The 12,443-nt window shown below is 34.5% G+C and overlaps 1 protein-coding gene across 2 annotated transcripts; it reads left to right on the top strand.

The window, feature by feature from the left end:
- The first annotated feature begins 247 nt into the window (after positions 1-247).
- Positions 248-12,133, top strand: LOC135157011 (uncharacterized). Of its 2 annotated transcripts, none has more exons than XM_064111331.1 (3): positions 248-1,029; positions 5,193-5,378; positions 8,654-12,133. In XM_064111331.1, the coding sequence occupies exons 1-3, from the start codon at positions 981-983 to the stop codon at positions 8,770-8,772; spliced, it is 354 nt and encodes a 117-aa protein (XP_063967401.1). In that variant the 5' UTR covers positions 248-980; the 3' UTR covers positions 8,773-12,133. The 2 variants fall into 2 exon arrangements, with proteins under 2 accessions (XP_063967401.1, XP_063967402.1); XM_064111332.1 differs by lacking the exon at positions 248-1,029 and adding an exon at positions 4,433-4,745.
- The last annotated feature ends 310 nt before the right edge of the window (positions 12,134-12,443 follow it).

The raw sequence follows: 12,443 nt of genomic DNA, 5'->3' as shown, positions 1-12,443 counted from the left end.
ATGTACTCAAGAGATTATGACCCGGATTTGACATCTGAGTCACAAAGTGGTTACGTACTGGTCTATCTGCACCCCCCACACCCAACATGAAAAGAAGAGAGAGAACCAAACCTTGTTATGGTATTTTCGGTTCAGTGGTTTCGCGATCTGGTCCACCCACACTATGACTGGCATATTATTTGCTCTTTGCTCGAGTCTTACAAAGTAAAGAACGGAAGGCTATATGACAATGGGTAATACCATGTAAAGTTGAGTGAAGTATATAGCTACATAGGGGCCTTCGACAAGATATTATATTTGCGTTCTTGCATAATCCTGTGAACTTTACTTATCTGTTGGCTCTTAACTGACACACAGGAGCTAAATGTACTTGGTTTTGTTGACATCCTGGTTATTTTACATTCTCTGGTTGTGTGGAAAGATGATCTTGGAAGTTGGGACCAGTTGGAATCAACCATTGTGAAGAATAGTCAGGTATCAGGTGTTTGCAAACAAGCTCATGTGCGGTGTTCTGCTTTAAAACAGTGTTAAACTTTTCCTTGAAGTTTTGATGAACTTTTTGAAGTATTTGCCGATTCTTGAAGTTGGAGTGGATATTTCAAAGAAAATTGATGGGCAATAATGTGATTTATTTTTGATCAAGGATTTCCCCAAAGTTTCTTAAATATTGTAGGTCAACATCGCAGAGCAAAGAGTGCTGCGTTCCACCAGGAACGAAGTGCACTATTTAGCTCGGAGTTGTGTCTGATGCTTGCTTGAAAGTGTTCTGCGCACATCTAGTTCTCTGTCGGAAAATCAGTTCCTCACTCTTCTATATATTAAATGTTCCTTGAAGCAACAGGGTTGGAGGATAAAAATGACAGAAATATCGACCATATTTGATCTTCAGACAGAATTTTAGTAATCTATGACATTAACGTATAATAAGAACTTGATTTAGGTTTTTGTTGATAATTGAGGAATCCTCTGGAATCGTCATCATGCGTGAAACAAGAAAGAAAGCATCTGAAGAACAAGGAAAGAGAGGAGGTATGTTAGTTGTTTTATGCTAGATAGATTCAATTACAGAATATATGGTAGTACATTTGTGTTTACAAACAAAAAAATAGCTAAGCATTATGGCCCTTGGGGATGGGGGAGGGAGGGGGGGGGGGCATGCCACTGCCACAGGATGTCATACCCCCACCCATGTCAGAAAGTCTTGAGGAAGCGAAGAAATCGCAGTGAATAGATTGGTGCTAATGGGGGGGGGGGGTAAAGCTGCCAAGCTCTTACCCATTTTTTAGCATCATTTTGATGGGAATGAATGGCTCACATTTTAATGTCTTTCAATTATGCACTATTTTAAAAGCTTCCCATTTTACAGAGGGTCAAACGAGGGTCAAAACCATGAAGGATTTGATGGTGAAAGAAAATAACTTGTTAAAGTTGTACATGCCAGTATTGCATACCATCCCAGTCTTGAATAACAGAAAAAGAAGAAGCCGTCAAAAATTGTGACATAATTGTTGAAGTATTTAATACAATTGGAATGTCAAAATAATGTTAATTGCATTCCATATAGAAATAAACAAGTACCTAATGGATTCAATTAAATTTCCTTATTTATGGGTCAATTAATTTTACATTTAAATTGAAATCAGTGTAAATCAATTACTTTTACATCAGTGTATAAAACAATTGTTTGATTTTTCTCCGGGGGGGGGGGGGGGGGCAGTAAAATGTATTGCTGTACACATGTGTGACCAAATTATTTCCAAACACCCCCTAAACAAGTTTTTCTCTGTGTGCAAAATAACCCCCTGAACAATTTTTTTGGTTCGCTTCATTTACACATTTTGGCCCCAAACAAGTTATCTCCAGAATCTGACCCCTAAACAAGTTTTGTCTGGGGCAGAACACTTTTTAGATACGAGAAAAAAGCCCCGGGGAAAAAGCTTTGGGGAAAAAAGACCTAAATACGTTTGACTCCGTGATTGACCATTGACCAGTCTTTCAAAACCACCCTTGTTTTTGAAAATTGATGATTTTGATACCCTTAACGAGTGCACGCGCGGCCTGCGTTCAAAACTGAAAAAACACCTCTTTAAACACGTTTTTTGGTCACGCATGTGTACAGCAACATATTTGACTGCCCCCCCTGGGATTTTTCTATTCTAAGACTAATATAAGAACTAAACTACATGCTATCTTGTACAGTGTACAAGTGAAAAAAAGTACTAATATGAGTGAGTGTACTAAGAATGCGCAATTAGGAAAGACGTAGAAAAGGCCAAGTTCTATTGAAATAATATTTTATTCTGTAGAATTTGTTATTATATTGCTACTATGGGAAAGGAAATCAGTTTGCACAATTTAGAAATGTGATATAAATTTTCATTGTGTTTGCAAAATATATCTTTACCTTGTCTCTCTGCTATCCACGATTTGTTTGATTTATGATTCGTAAATTTGACTTGTCAAAGAAAAAGCAAACGAGGTATGACACAGTTTTGTTTGAATTGTGGTGTTGCAAGAAATTGACAGAAAATATTTGGAGTGTGATTGATATTTGATTTATGATAACCTAGATGACTTTTAGTTTCAAATTTCTTTCTAGATTACAGTCTAGTGTTCCTATTTCTTATGACCCCATCAAGAAAATTCATTTTACCCGTTTGATTCATAATTGTTCATCAGGATTTTTTTCTTCATATGATTAGTTATCAAGAATGTAGCATGTCATTCAGTATCTTCTCTTGCTATATTTTCTCTTTGGGATGGATCAGAGTGAATTAGTCACAACTCTTGATGTTATTATTTCCATGTTCTCATGATAATGATACTGCTATATCTGTTTTATTCTCTTTTTCTCAATTGTTTTCTACTATTCTGGGGGGGGGGGGTAGCAATGTTATATGTATTTCCTAATCCTAAAGCCATTCTAAATCTGTTGCTTTTGTAAGTGTAATATCTACAGTGTAAGCATGGAGACATCAACACATCATTGTGGACTTTACCCTTTACATATTGCATTTCCATTCTTTAATTTAAAAATTCTTTGATTTAATTGTTGTTATTGTAATATTTTCATTATCATTTTTGCAAATCTTAAGAACTGTCATTTCATTTGGTCTTTGATCAATATGCTGCAGAAGATGAAATTGAAAGTCGGATTTCATATCTGGCAAAAACCTTATTTTTTCTACTTTTTAAGATATACATGTACCAACATTTTTCATTCAGACATTTCATTTTTTTGGAAGAGTTGCTTTCCCCATTTGGGATGTAAATATAAAAGTGATATGATAAAATGCATTCAGCTCACTGTCATATCTGTGCACATAAATTTTGCACTTTGACTACACTTTCATTGAACAAGTGCATTAAAGAAGTGTTTGTGTTGTCTTGACTGTCACAATTTTGTACAAAAGAAAGATTTTAAAACAAACAGTAAAAGAATCTAGCCCCTCTAATTCTTAATTATTAAGTTAAATAAACAAAGGTACTGACTTTAAGAAGTGATTTTAAGCATCCACTTGTTTGCCCTTTCTTTTTAGTAATAGAAATATTATAGGCTAAACATGTAGAAATATTGGTGAGATTTAGACTTATTTTTACTCTTTCCATTGTGGTTTGGAAGAATGCTGAACATTGTTTAATTTAATTAGGTTTTGACAAAGCCCCCTCCCCCCCAATAAAGAAAAGAAGAATGGTGGTAAAATTCAAATTACTTATGTTCAATTACTTCATAAAGTGAACTCAGTATCATCACAGTATCCAGACACCACTTAAGTTGACTTTCCGCTTTCCTTGCTGGATTTTTTTTGTAAAAGAAATATTTAAACAGCCACACAGTTTTTTATAACCTTTGCAAACATTACCTGGTAGTGCTTGCGGAAGTGTTTCTTTACATCAAAGGTAGAGAATTCCCCCAATTTTTTTCTGTGGGCTAAAGAGAGCCTTAAATGGGTCCAAAGTTTTGGTCTGTTGCCCAACAAGAATGACTCAATTATTAACCTGTCTTGTGTCACCGCAATATTATCACCAATCTATCAAAATCATGCAAATCTGTTCCATATGTGCATGCAACTCAGTGCGGGATTCAGAGTTTCCCCTATGCCCCCATTCACTGGAGCGTTTCGCTTTGAAAACAACTCTTTTGTTGGATTTATTCTGACTCATGTTGTGCCCATGTTATTTCATGTTGTTATTTTTTTAGAATCAGTACATTATATCTACTGTACTCTGGATACTCTGAACTTTAGCAATAATAAGGAAATACTGGATAAAATGAAGATATTATTTTATAACCTTTGGATTCACTCTGGCCATCGGTCAAAGACATCATTCTTGAAAATTGGAATAAGATAGAATGTGATTATTATACATGCTTTTCAGTTCTTGCTGGTCTGGTTTATGATTTCATCTTTACAAAAGAGAGAGAGAAAGTTTCCTGTGATGTACGTGGTTTAGTGCAAAATATTGCTAAATACTACTTGATAGCCTTCCCATAGATGAATGTCTTCAGAGGTTTTACAGCAGTTTGCAAACTTCAAGACGAGTGCAGCAGAACTTCTTCATCTTGTTCATCCAGTTTATAAGTTAACCAATCAGAGTTCTACATTAAACATTAAACTACATTAGCCTATTGATTGCTTTGTGTCATAATCTGGCCATGTAAAAATTGCTTTACATTTGACATTTTATACATTTAACATACGAGAACATGAGTTTCAAGCAGCTGAATCGCGGCTATCATGGAGGTGAGACTGTGAAAAAAGCATCCTCGTATCTTCTTCTTCGTCTGTACCTTGTCTTCCTCTTTTCTTTATTATTCTTCTTCTTGTCTTCCTTCTTTTAATTTAGATCCTTCATGGTTCATCAATGTTTTTTTTTCTTTCTTCTCTGAATGTCTTTTTAAAAAAACTAAGTGTTGTTTATTCTCTGAATTTCGTCTTCTACCTTCTATAAGAAATACAACTTAGCATTTTCTATATTTGAATCTCACAAATCTGGATATTATCTTCCCTTTGGGTCAACTGGAAACATGATATGTTGTCATTTTCAACTTGTTTCTTAATCCAAGAAATATATTTCTCATGAATTGAAAAAAAGTCCATCTTTACTAGATGACTATTTGTCCAAATTGTATGAATTCAAGATTTTTTTTTCAAAATTAGATTTGTTTTTTTCTAATTTTCCTGTTTCAGTTCTCAAGCGGCAGCAGGCCCAGTCAGAACCTATCTATGAGGCTGCTACTCTTCAAGGCATCTCTGGATCCGGGGCTGGATGCTTGGACCATCTACCCCGCACCCAGAGGCTCAGGGTCTGCAAGAAGCTTCGACAGGAACAACTCAAGAGGTACTATGAGCAGGAGAGGGCCGATCATGAAAAAGGTGAGAACTTCTGATTACTTGTGTGACCAGCCCTGTTCTGGACATGCCTATTATGACCATATGTGACCTACCAGCCCCAAATCCTCTATCAGTCACCCAAAATAGATTTTAAGATCTTATTAAGCTTAAAAAAGTACATGTACATCCTGAGATTTGAAATGATATATAGCTTGTCAAAAATCGATTGATAATAACCAACACAAGCACTTGGTTGCATGTAGAAGACATTTAGTGAAAGCTTGAAAGAATTATTAGAAAAAAATGTTGAAGTGTGGGGTCACTCAAGCATGAGATGTACTCACTGCAATTTCAGTGAAACTTCCAAGCAAACTGGAAAAAAACTAGTGTCATAGAAACTCATGGACCTTGTTTTCTATTTAACTTTACGACCTCAAGTTTTGGCAGTATGAAGAAGAAGAATTGTTATTTCAGATAAGCTTATTTTTCTCAATTTCTAAAAACCAATTTAGTATTTTGGCTCTTACAAGATCCTTCCGTCTTTGTGGTGACTTGTCACATATACATGTACATATCAACAATCCAACATGAAAATGAGGGATAACAGTAAAAATATATTGATAAATTATTAAAGGGATAATCCGGGCTGAAAATATTTATATCTAAATAAATAGAGTAAAATTCACAGAGCAACATGCCGAAAATATCAAAATCAGATTACAAGTAACAAAGTTATTGAATTTTAAATTTTGCAATATTTTGTGAAAACAGTTATATGCATGTTGTCATGAATATTCATTAGGTGGGCATCCCGCATCCCCACTTTCCTTTTTCTTATGTTATTACATGAAATCATATATTTTTTCATTATTCCATACATTTGTGAATAATATGTCTCCTTATAATGAAATAAGTTGCATCAATGAATATATGATGCACTAAATCAGTTGTCAATCTAATCTTTTTAGTTCTTGGAGGAAAAAAAATTAATAAACCTAATTTCATATAATAAAATACAAAAGAACAAGTGGGGATATGACATCATCAATTTGCTCATTGAATATTCATGAAGACACGCCTAGAACTGTTTCACCGGAAAATAGAAAAATCTTTAAAATGTCATAACTTTGTTATTCCTTGTCCGATTTTGATCAAATTTTCAGTGTTTTGTTTGTCTGATTTTTCTTACTATGTTCAAATCATAGTTACTTCACCATGGAGTACCCCTTTAAGGTCTATAGAGCACAAACACACTTTGTGGTGCATCTATGGCAATTAATACCCAATTTTATAGTTCTCTCAAGTAGTTCAACACTGTTTTTAACTCTGCCCAATTATCACAGATCCCAAGACTTCACGGATTACGTCTTGTTGTGTAATGGTTCGATTAATAAAATGAATTATCAGATATGTATTTTTTTTAAATAGTTTTAACACAGTTGAGATAGGACCCTTAAAGGAGAATGAAACTCTTGGAGCAACTTAGCTTTTGTGAAAGCAGGAAAATCAAAGAATAAGATCAACAAAAGTTTGAGTAAAATAGGACTAGCAATAGAAGAGTTATGAGCATTTGAATGTCGAGATCACTAATGCTATGGATATCCTCCCATTGGCAATGCGACCAAGATCTATGATGTCACAGATGAACAACTCTCCCCTTTTGGACACTGAAAATATACCCCAAAACATCTCTTTTTGCTCATTCTAATCATATGACAAACGATTCATCAATGATATAATGTTGTGAAACCTCTGTACTTGTCCTCTCATAAAGAGAACACCTCACCTTGTGATAGACTCTATAAAAGTGAGAATATAAAGCGAAATAAGTACTAAAGTAATGAGGGAGTTGTACGTGTGTGACATCACAGATCTTGGTCGCATTGCCAATGGGAGGATCTACATGGCATTAGTGATCTCAATATTCAAATGCTCATAACTTTCTTATTATTCATTCAATCTTCCTCAAACTTTCAACAATATGTTTCTTTGATTTTTTTCTTTGATATGGATTTAGCTGGTTTCAAGGGTTTCATTCTCCTTTAATGTGGATTGGTGTCTTTGTTGCAAGAAAATATTTGCAATCAATCGCAAATATTCTGTTGTAATATTACAATGAATAGATCAATTTTAGCTGTAGAAAATCAGATTACATTTCTTCATACAAGAAGCAGTTCAGCAATCAATCACAAATTTACAATTAATTAAAAGAGATGTGATTGATTCAGGCATCGAAATTAGACTTGCAATTGATCGCAAGTTTCTTGCAACGCCCCATAAGTATGGAAAATATGTGTTACATTGTATAACGTTGTCGAGTAGTCTCTAATAGGTTGAGATTATCTGAAATTCATAATCAAAACCCTTTCTGTCATGCCTGTATTTTTTAGGAGATAAAATCCCAGTGAATCAAAAGCTTACTGGATGAGTATTGTTATCTGTAAGATGACGTCATAATGAGATTTACGTTTAGCCTGCTATGGTATCTGTCAAGTTGATGGATTATGGGAAAATACCCTGAAAAGAAATTTTGAATTTGCAGAAAAGGGTAAGAGCGAATTCCGATTGAATAATCAGAAAGCATGTTGCACTTCTTCACTTTTTGTCTTGTCATTTTGATATCAAGCGTTGTGTGACCGCGTGTGAGACACATCCACTTTCATTCTTCTCGAAAATGTATCATGCATTTTCTTTACGTTGACTATAAAATAGGAGTAGGGATATGACTGTAAGTCATTTGCCTCAAGAGTGTGCTCTTGCACACTCTTGCAGTGCTGACATCTCACCAGCTAGGAAATTCAATCAAGGAAAATACTTGTTTAGAAGTATTTTTAAGTGGGAGTGTTCATTTATTCACTTGTTTGTAACTTTCCTATACATCATCTTATTCTTAATGTACCCATAATAGCCTGGGTTGCTTTAAAGTTATGTTGAAAATGCATATTCAGTCAGAGACAAGAATATGCTTTGAGTTATCATTTTCAGCTCATTTTTTTTTTTTGTTTACTCCAACTTCATAAGGACTTTATAAGATGATGCCTTATAATATTTTAAGAGAGAGTGAAAGAGACTATATACAATAGTTGGAAAATAGTATAATAAGTTGCAACAGTTAATCCATTGATTACCAAATTTTGTAATTCCTACCAGCTTTTTATGTGCTCCACGGGTTAAATGAAAAATCTGAAAGCAAGTATTCCATTCCTAACACCCAAATACTGCGTAGACATTAATATTTACTACATGTATTTGTTCTCTTCTCTAATGATATATATTTTCTTAAATCCAATGTCTTTTCTGCTTCTGTCGTTTCACAGGCCGCAGACTCTCGGGGAGAAGACCGCAGACACCAAACAGCAAGGGTGTCATGGTGAATTTTGATATCGCCAACAAACTAAGGGATGCGGTCGCTAGGTTTGATGACAAGGAAGGTTAGTGGTGTTTAATCAAAGATGCACTCCAATGATTTCTGTAATGAGGTTGATTTTGCCGAGATTTTTTTTTTTTACATAAATTCTTTTGTCAGTGAATTGCAACAACAAATTTGCCCTAGGTCAAGCAGATTTAAGGATTTCTGTAATGAGGTTGATTTTGCCGAGATTTTTTTTTTTACATAAATGCTTTTGTCAGTGACTGAATTGCACCAACAAATTTGCGCTCAGTCAAGCACATTCAAGGATTTCAGTAGAATAGTTGTTAAACGAGAATGAAACATTTTCAGAAATTGAGCATTTGTGAAAATGGAAAATAATGAGATCAATGAAAGTTTAGAAATAATTGGACACAATAACAAAGTTCAGAGCATATGAATGTCTTGAATGCTTTTGCTATTTATTAGATATTTTTGAGTAACAATTGGTTGATTTTCATCATGTCCATAGCATTAGTTATCTCAAAATTGAAATGCTAATAAGAACTTATTATTTATTCATATTTTCTCAAATTTTCATTGATCTGTTTCTTTGATTTCTGTTTATTCCGACTGGTTTAAAGAGTTTCATTCTCCTTAATGATGGTCACTGAGCAGATTGTATGGATTTGTTTTGTATGGGTTGAAGTGGTGATAATGTTGATGGTATCATTTGGTGCTTGGGAGTTGACGCTGAGAGTGAATCTTTCTGAAAGTCACACTCCTATTTAAGGTTCCTCTGTTCTGGTAGTAGTGGTGTTATTAGTAGAAGCGGCGATGTGGATCTGGAGTGGTAGTGGTAGTGCTTGTGTAGTCTGCTGTGCAAACCCTTCACTCGAGTTAAAGGTCTAAAAGTGCAGCCTACTCATGCCTTGTGTACTGAAAGCCCTCTCAACAGCAAGTTTTGTATGGGCTAGTCTTTGTCTGGAGACACACTTGTTTCAATTAGGGTCTGTGCCTGCAGACTAGTCCTGGTGTTTGTGGTAGAAGCTTTGATGTGTATCCTTAGTGGTAGTAGTTGTGGTGAATTGGTGGGTGTTGCTGTGATAGTGTCAGTGATCATATAGTTGATGGTTTCCATAGTGATGGTAAAGAATCATGGTGCTGGTGGTTGTTGGAATGATAATACTTTTTGTCATATTTGGTGATTGTGATGCTTATTATTGAGTGCTACATTGCTGCTTATTTGTTTGCAAAAGATGTGATGGTCATGATATAGAAGTGGTTGTTGTAGTTGTGTAGTTGTGTTAACTGTGTGTTAAGTTAATACCTGATAGAATCGAAGAGGGGGAGAGATCACTGCCCCTTTCTAGTACCAGATAGAAATAAAGCCCTATGTTTTTTCCTCTCTATTATTTTTGTTTTAAAGATAAAATGTAGCTGTGCATGTCTGTAATCACATCTAGACAATGAGAAAATTAGACTACATGTAAGCTATAAGCTTGATTGAAAAATTCCAATATTGAATAATGAATGTATCTAACATTTTTATCTTGTGCATGGATATTATGTCACATACATGTAAGATGTTAAGTTGAAAAAGGCTGGGGAGATTCAAGACAACCACTGGACATAAATAGAAGCAAATGTTGCATCAAAACCTTTTCCTCTCATCTTCAGCACAAGTATCCTTGTCCATTTCTCTATTGTCTAATGTTTCGATAGCAACTGTAATTGCATAAAAGAAGTCTCTCTATCTTGACCATGATGGCCCAAACCAATCTCAATTATCAATGATCTATTTTTTTTTTCTCAATGAACCACATTTTGCTTCTTCTATCCCCCTCTCCCACTGCCGCCCCCTCCTCTTTCTCTTCTCTCGATCTCCCTCCATCTCTATCTCTCCTCCCTCTCCCTTTCTGTGCCCCCTTCTTTTTTTTTCTCTGCCCCCTCTTTGTTCTCTCCCCCTCTCTCTTCTTCCCTTCTCTTCTCTCTCAATGCCCCTTCTCTGACTTTTCTTTCCCCTCTCTGTACTCCCCCTCTCCTTTACTTCCCTTCTCTTTTCTCTCCATGCCCCCTTATGTATCTTTCTCACTCCCTGTCTTTCTCCTTTCCCCTCCCTGTTTAAATCCTTATTCCAACAACTGAAAGTTAGTCTATTCTGTCATCTTGTCAATGTTTTAATCATATAATCATCCAACTTGCCCCCCCCCACCAGGCGGGCGGAATCCCACAACCCAATACCTCACATCATACTTTCACTTCAATTCTAGCAGGAGAAAAATGAATCTGCTGTTAAAGAAGAAAAAGTGATTACTTTGTGCCATGTTTGAGTGAATCACTCGTAGGATTTTGCTAAGAAGCTATTAACAAGAGGAAATTAGCTATCTATTAAAGGAAAAACCCACTGTCAGTGGCTTGCCATAATTGATCTGTCTAGGGCAATCTCTAAACACTCAATTTGTAGACTGTTTCCCAAGTATTGTATAAGAGCTAGACATGAAAGTTTATTTCTCTTTCATTTTTCTTCAATTACATGTATATCAGTCTTTTGAATAAAATAAAGGGAAAAGTCTAACCGTTCAATAAATATTTAATTGTTATATAAATATAATTTTTGTATTATTTTTTTCTGACTTGAGTATTGGGACAAGTGTGCCCTAGCTTCAAGATGCTCGACAGAGCATACTTATACTGATACTTTCTAACATTTCCTGCTGATTTTAATAGGGAATATATAAATTTCCACAATATACATGAATTTCAACTTTTGATTTGGACGTGAACCCCCCCCAAAATTGACAATTAAAAAAAATCCAAAAATTGTATTTAACTTGTTTGGTTAATCTTATATGGCCTCCCTGTTTTGAATGTGAATATTTACATAATTTGTCGGTTTTCAGATTTAAATATTACATAATTGTCAACAATTTACTCTATTGTCATTTTGTGCCTTACATAGAAATGCAGTATAAGGTCCATTGTATAAGTATTAATACTGATAATTAGTATTGCAAAAATATAAATATGTTAAATCAACAAAGGATGAATTCAACCATGTTAGAAGTTGTTATGAATTATGCATGTATGATATTAGTGTAGCGAACCTTAAAAAAAAACAATTGAAAATGATGAAATAAGACCTTATTAGGAAAAGGGCTGGAGTATTTTAAAAGTTGAACTATAACTAAAGATTACTAAGGGAGGAAAAATGTATTGCTGATTAATTTTTTGTGAACATAAATGAAGCATTCAAATTTCTGTTAATTGAATCTCATCTTTTAGTCCAAGATACATTATATTCGTCAGAGAAAATACATAATGTATTTTGATTTTATAAATTAACCGCATTGTGATCAAACCATTAATAAGATCAAACAGAATGGAAGAAATATTTATTTGCTGTAATTGCATCTGTTTATGCTCATTTTGGATTGGTTTGCTAACGAAAAAAAAAAATGAAAAAGAAATAAAATAAGGTACATTTTCAAAAGTCTTGATTTTCTAAACCTTGAATTGAGATTAATAGTAGCACCGATCAGTGGGAAATGACTTAATGACCCAGCAGAATACTATATACATGTACAGACTGGCTTGTTAATAAAATATATCCACCGCAGTATGAATACACACCAGACTTGCTTTTTGTATGAATATTGTAAATTTTTATTCAGTTGTTGAGTTGCAATAAAAATAAAGGAAATACCATATTTGTAGGAAATATAAGTTTTGTCGTTATTACTGATGCTACATCTGTA

Source organism: Lytechinus pictus, chromosome 16 (assembly GCF_037042905.1).
Source record: "Lytechinus pictus isolate F3 Inbred chromosome 16, Lp3.0, whole genome shotgun sequence".
NCBI classification, from domain to species: domain Eukaryota; kingdom Metazoa; phylum Echinodermata; class Echinoidea; order Temnopleuroida; family Toxopneustidae; genus Lytechinus; species Lytechinus pictus.
Note: the sequence above shows the minus strand (reverse complement) of the source record. Positions and strands in the feature narration are given on the sequence as shown.

Excerpts from the sequence above, each read along its gene's own strand:
- LOC135157011 (XM_064111331.1), top strand. The coding sequence starts at position 981 with ATGCGTGAAACAAGAAAGAAAGCATCTGAAGAACAAGGAAAGAGAGGA. Across the intron at positions 1,030-5,192 it reads AGAACAAGGAAAGAGAGGAG|TTCTCAAGCGGCAGCAGGCC; the intron begins GTATGTTAGTTG and ends TTCCTGTTTCAG. Across the intron at positions 5,379-8,653 it reads GAGGGCCGATCATGAAAAAG|GCCGCAGACTCTCGGGGAGA; the intron begins GTGAGAACTTCT and ends GTCGTTTCACAG.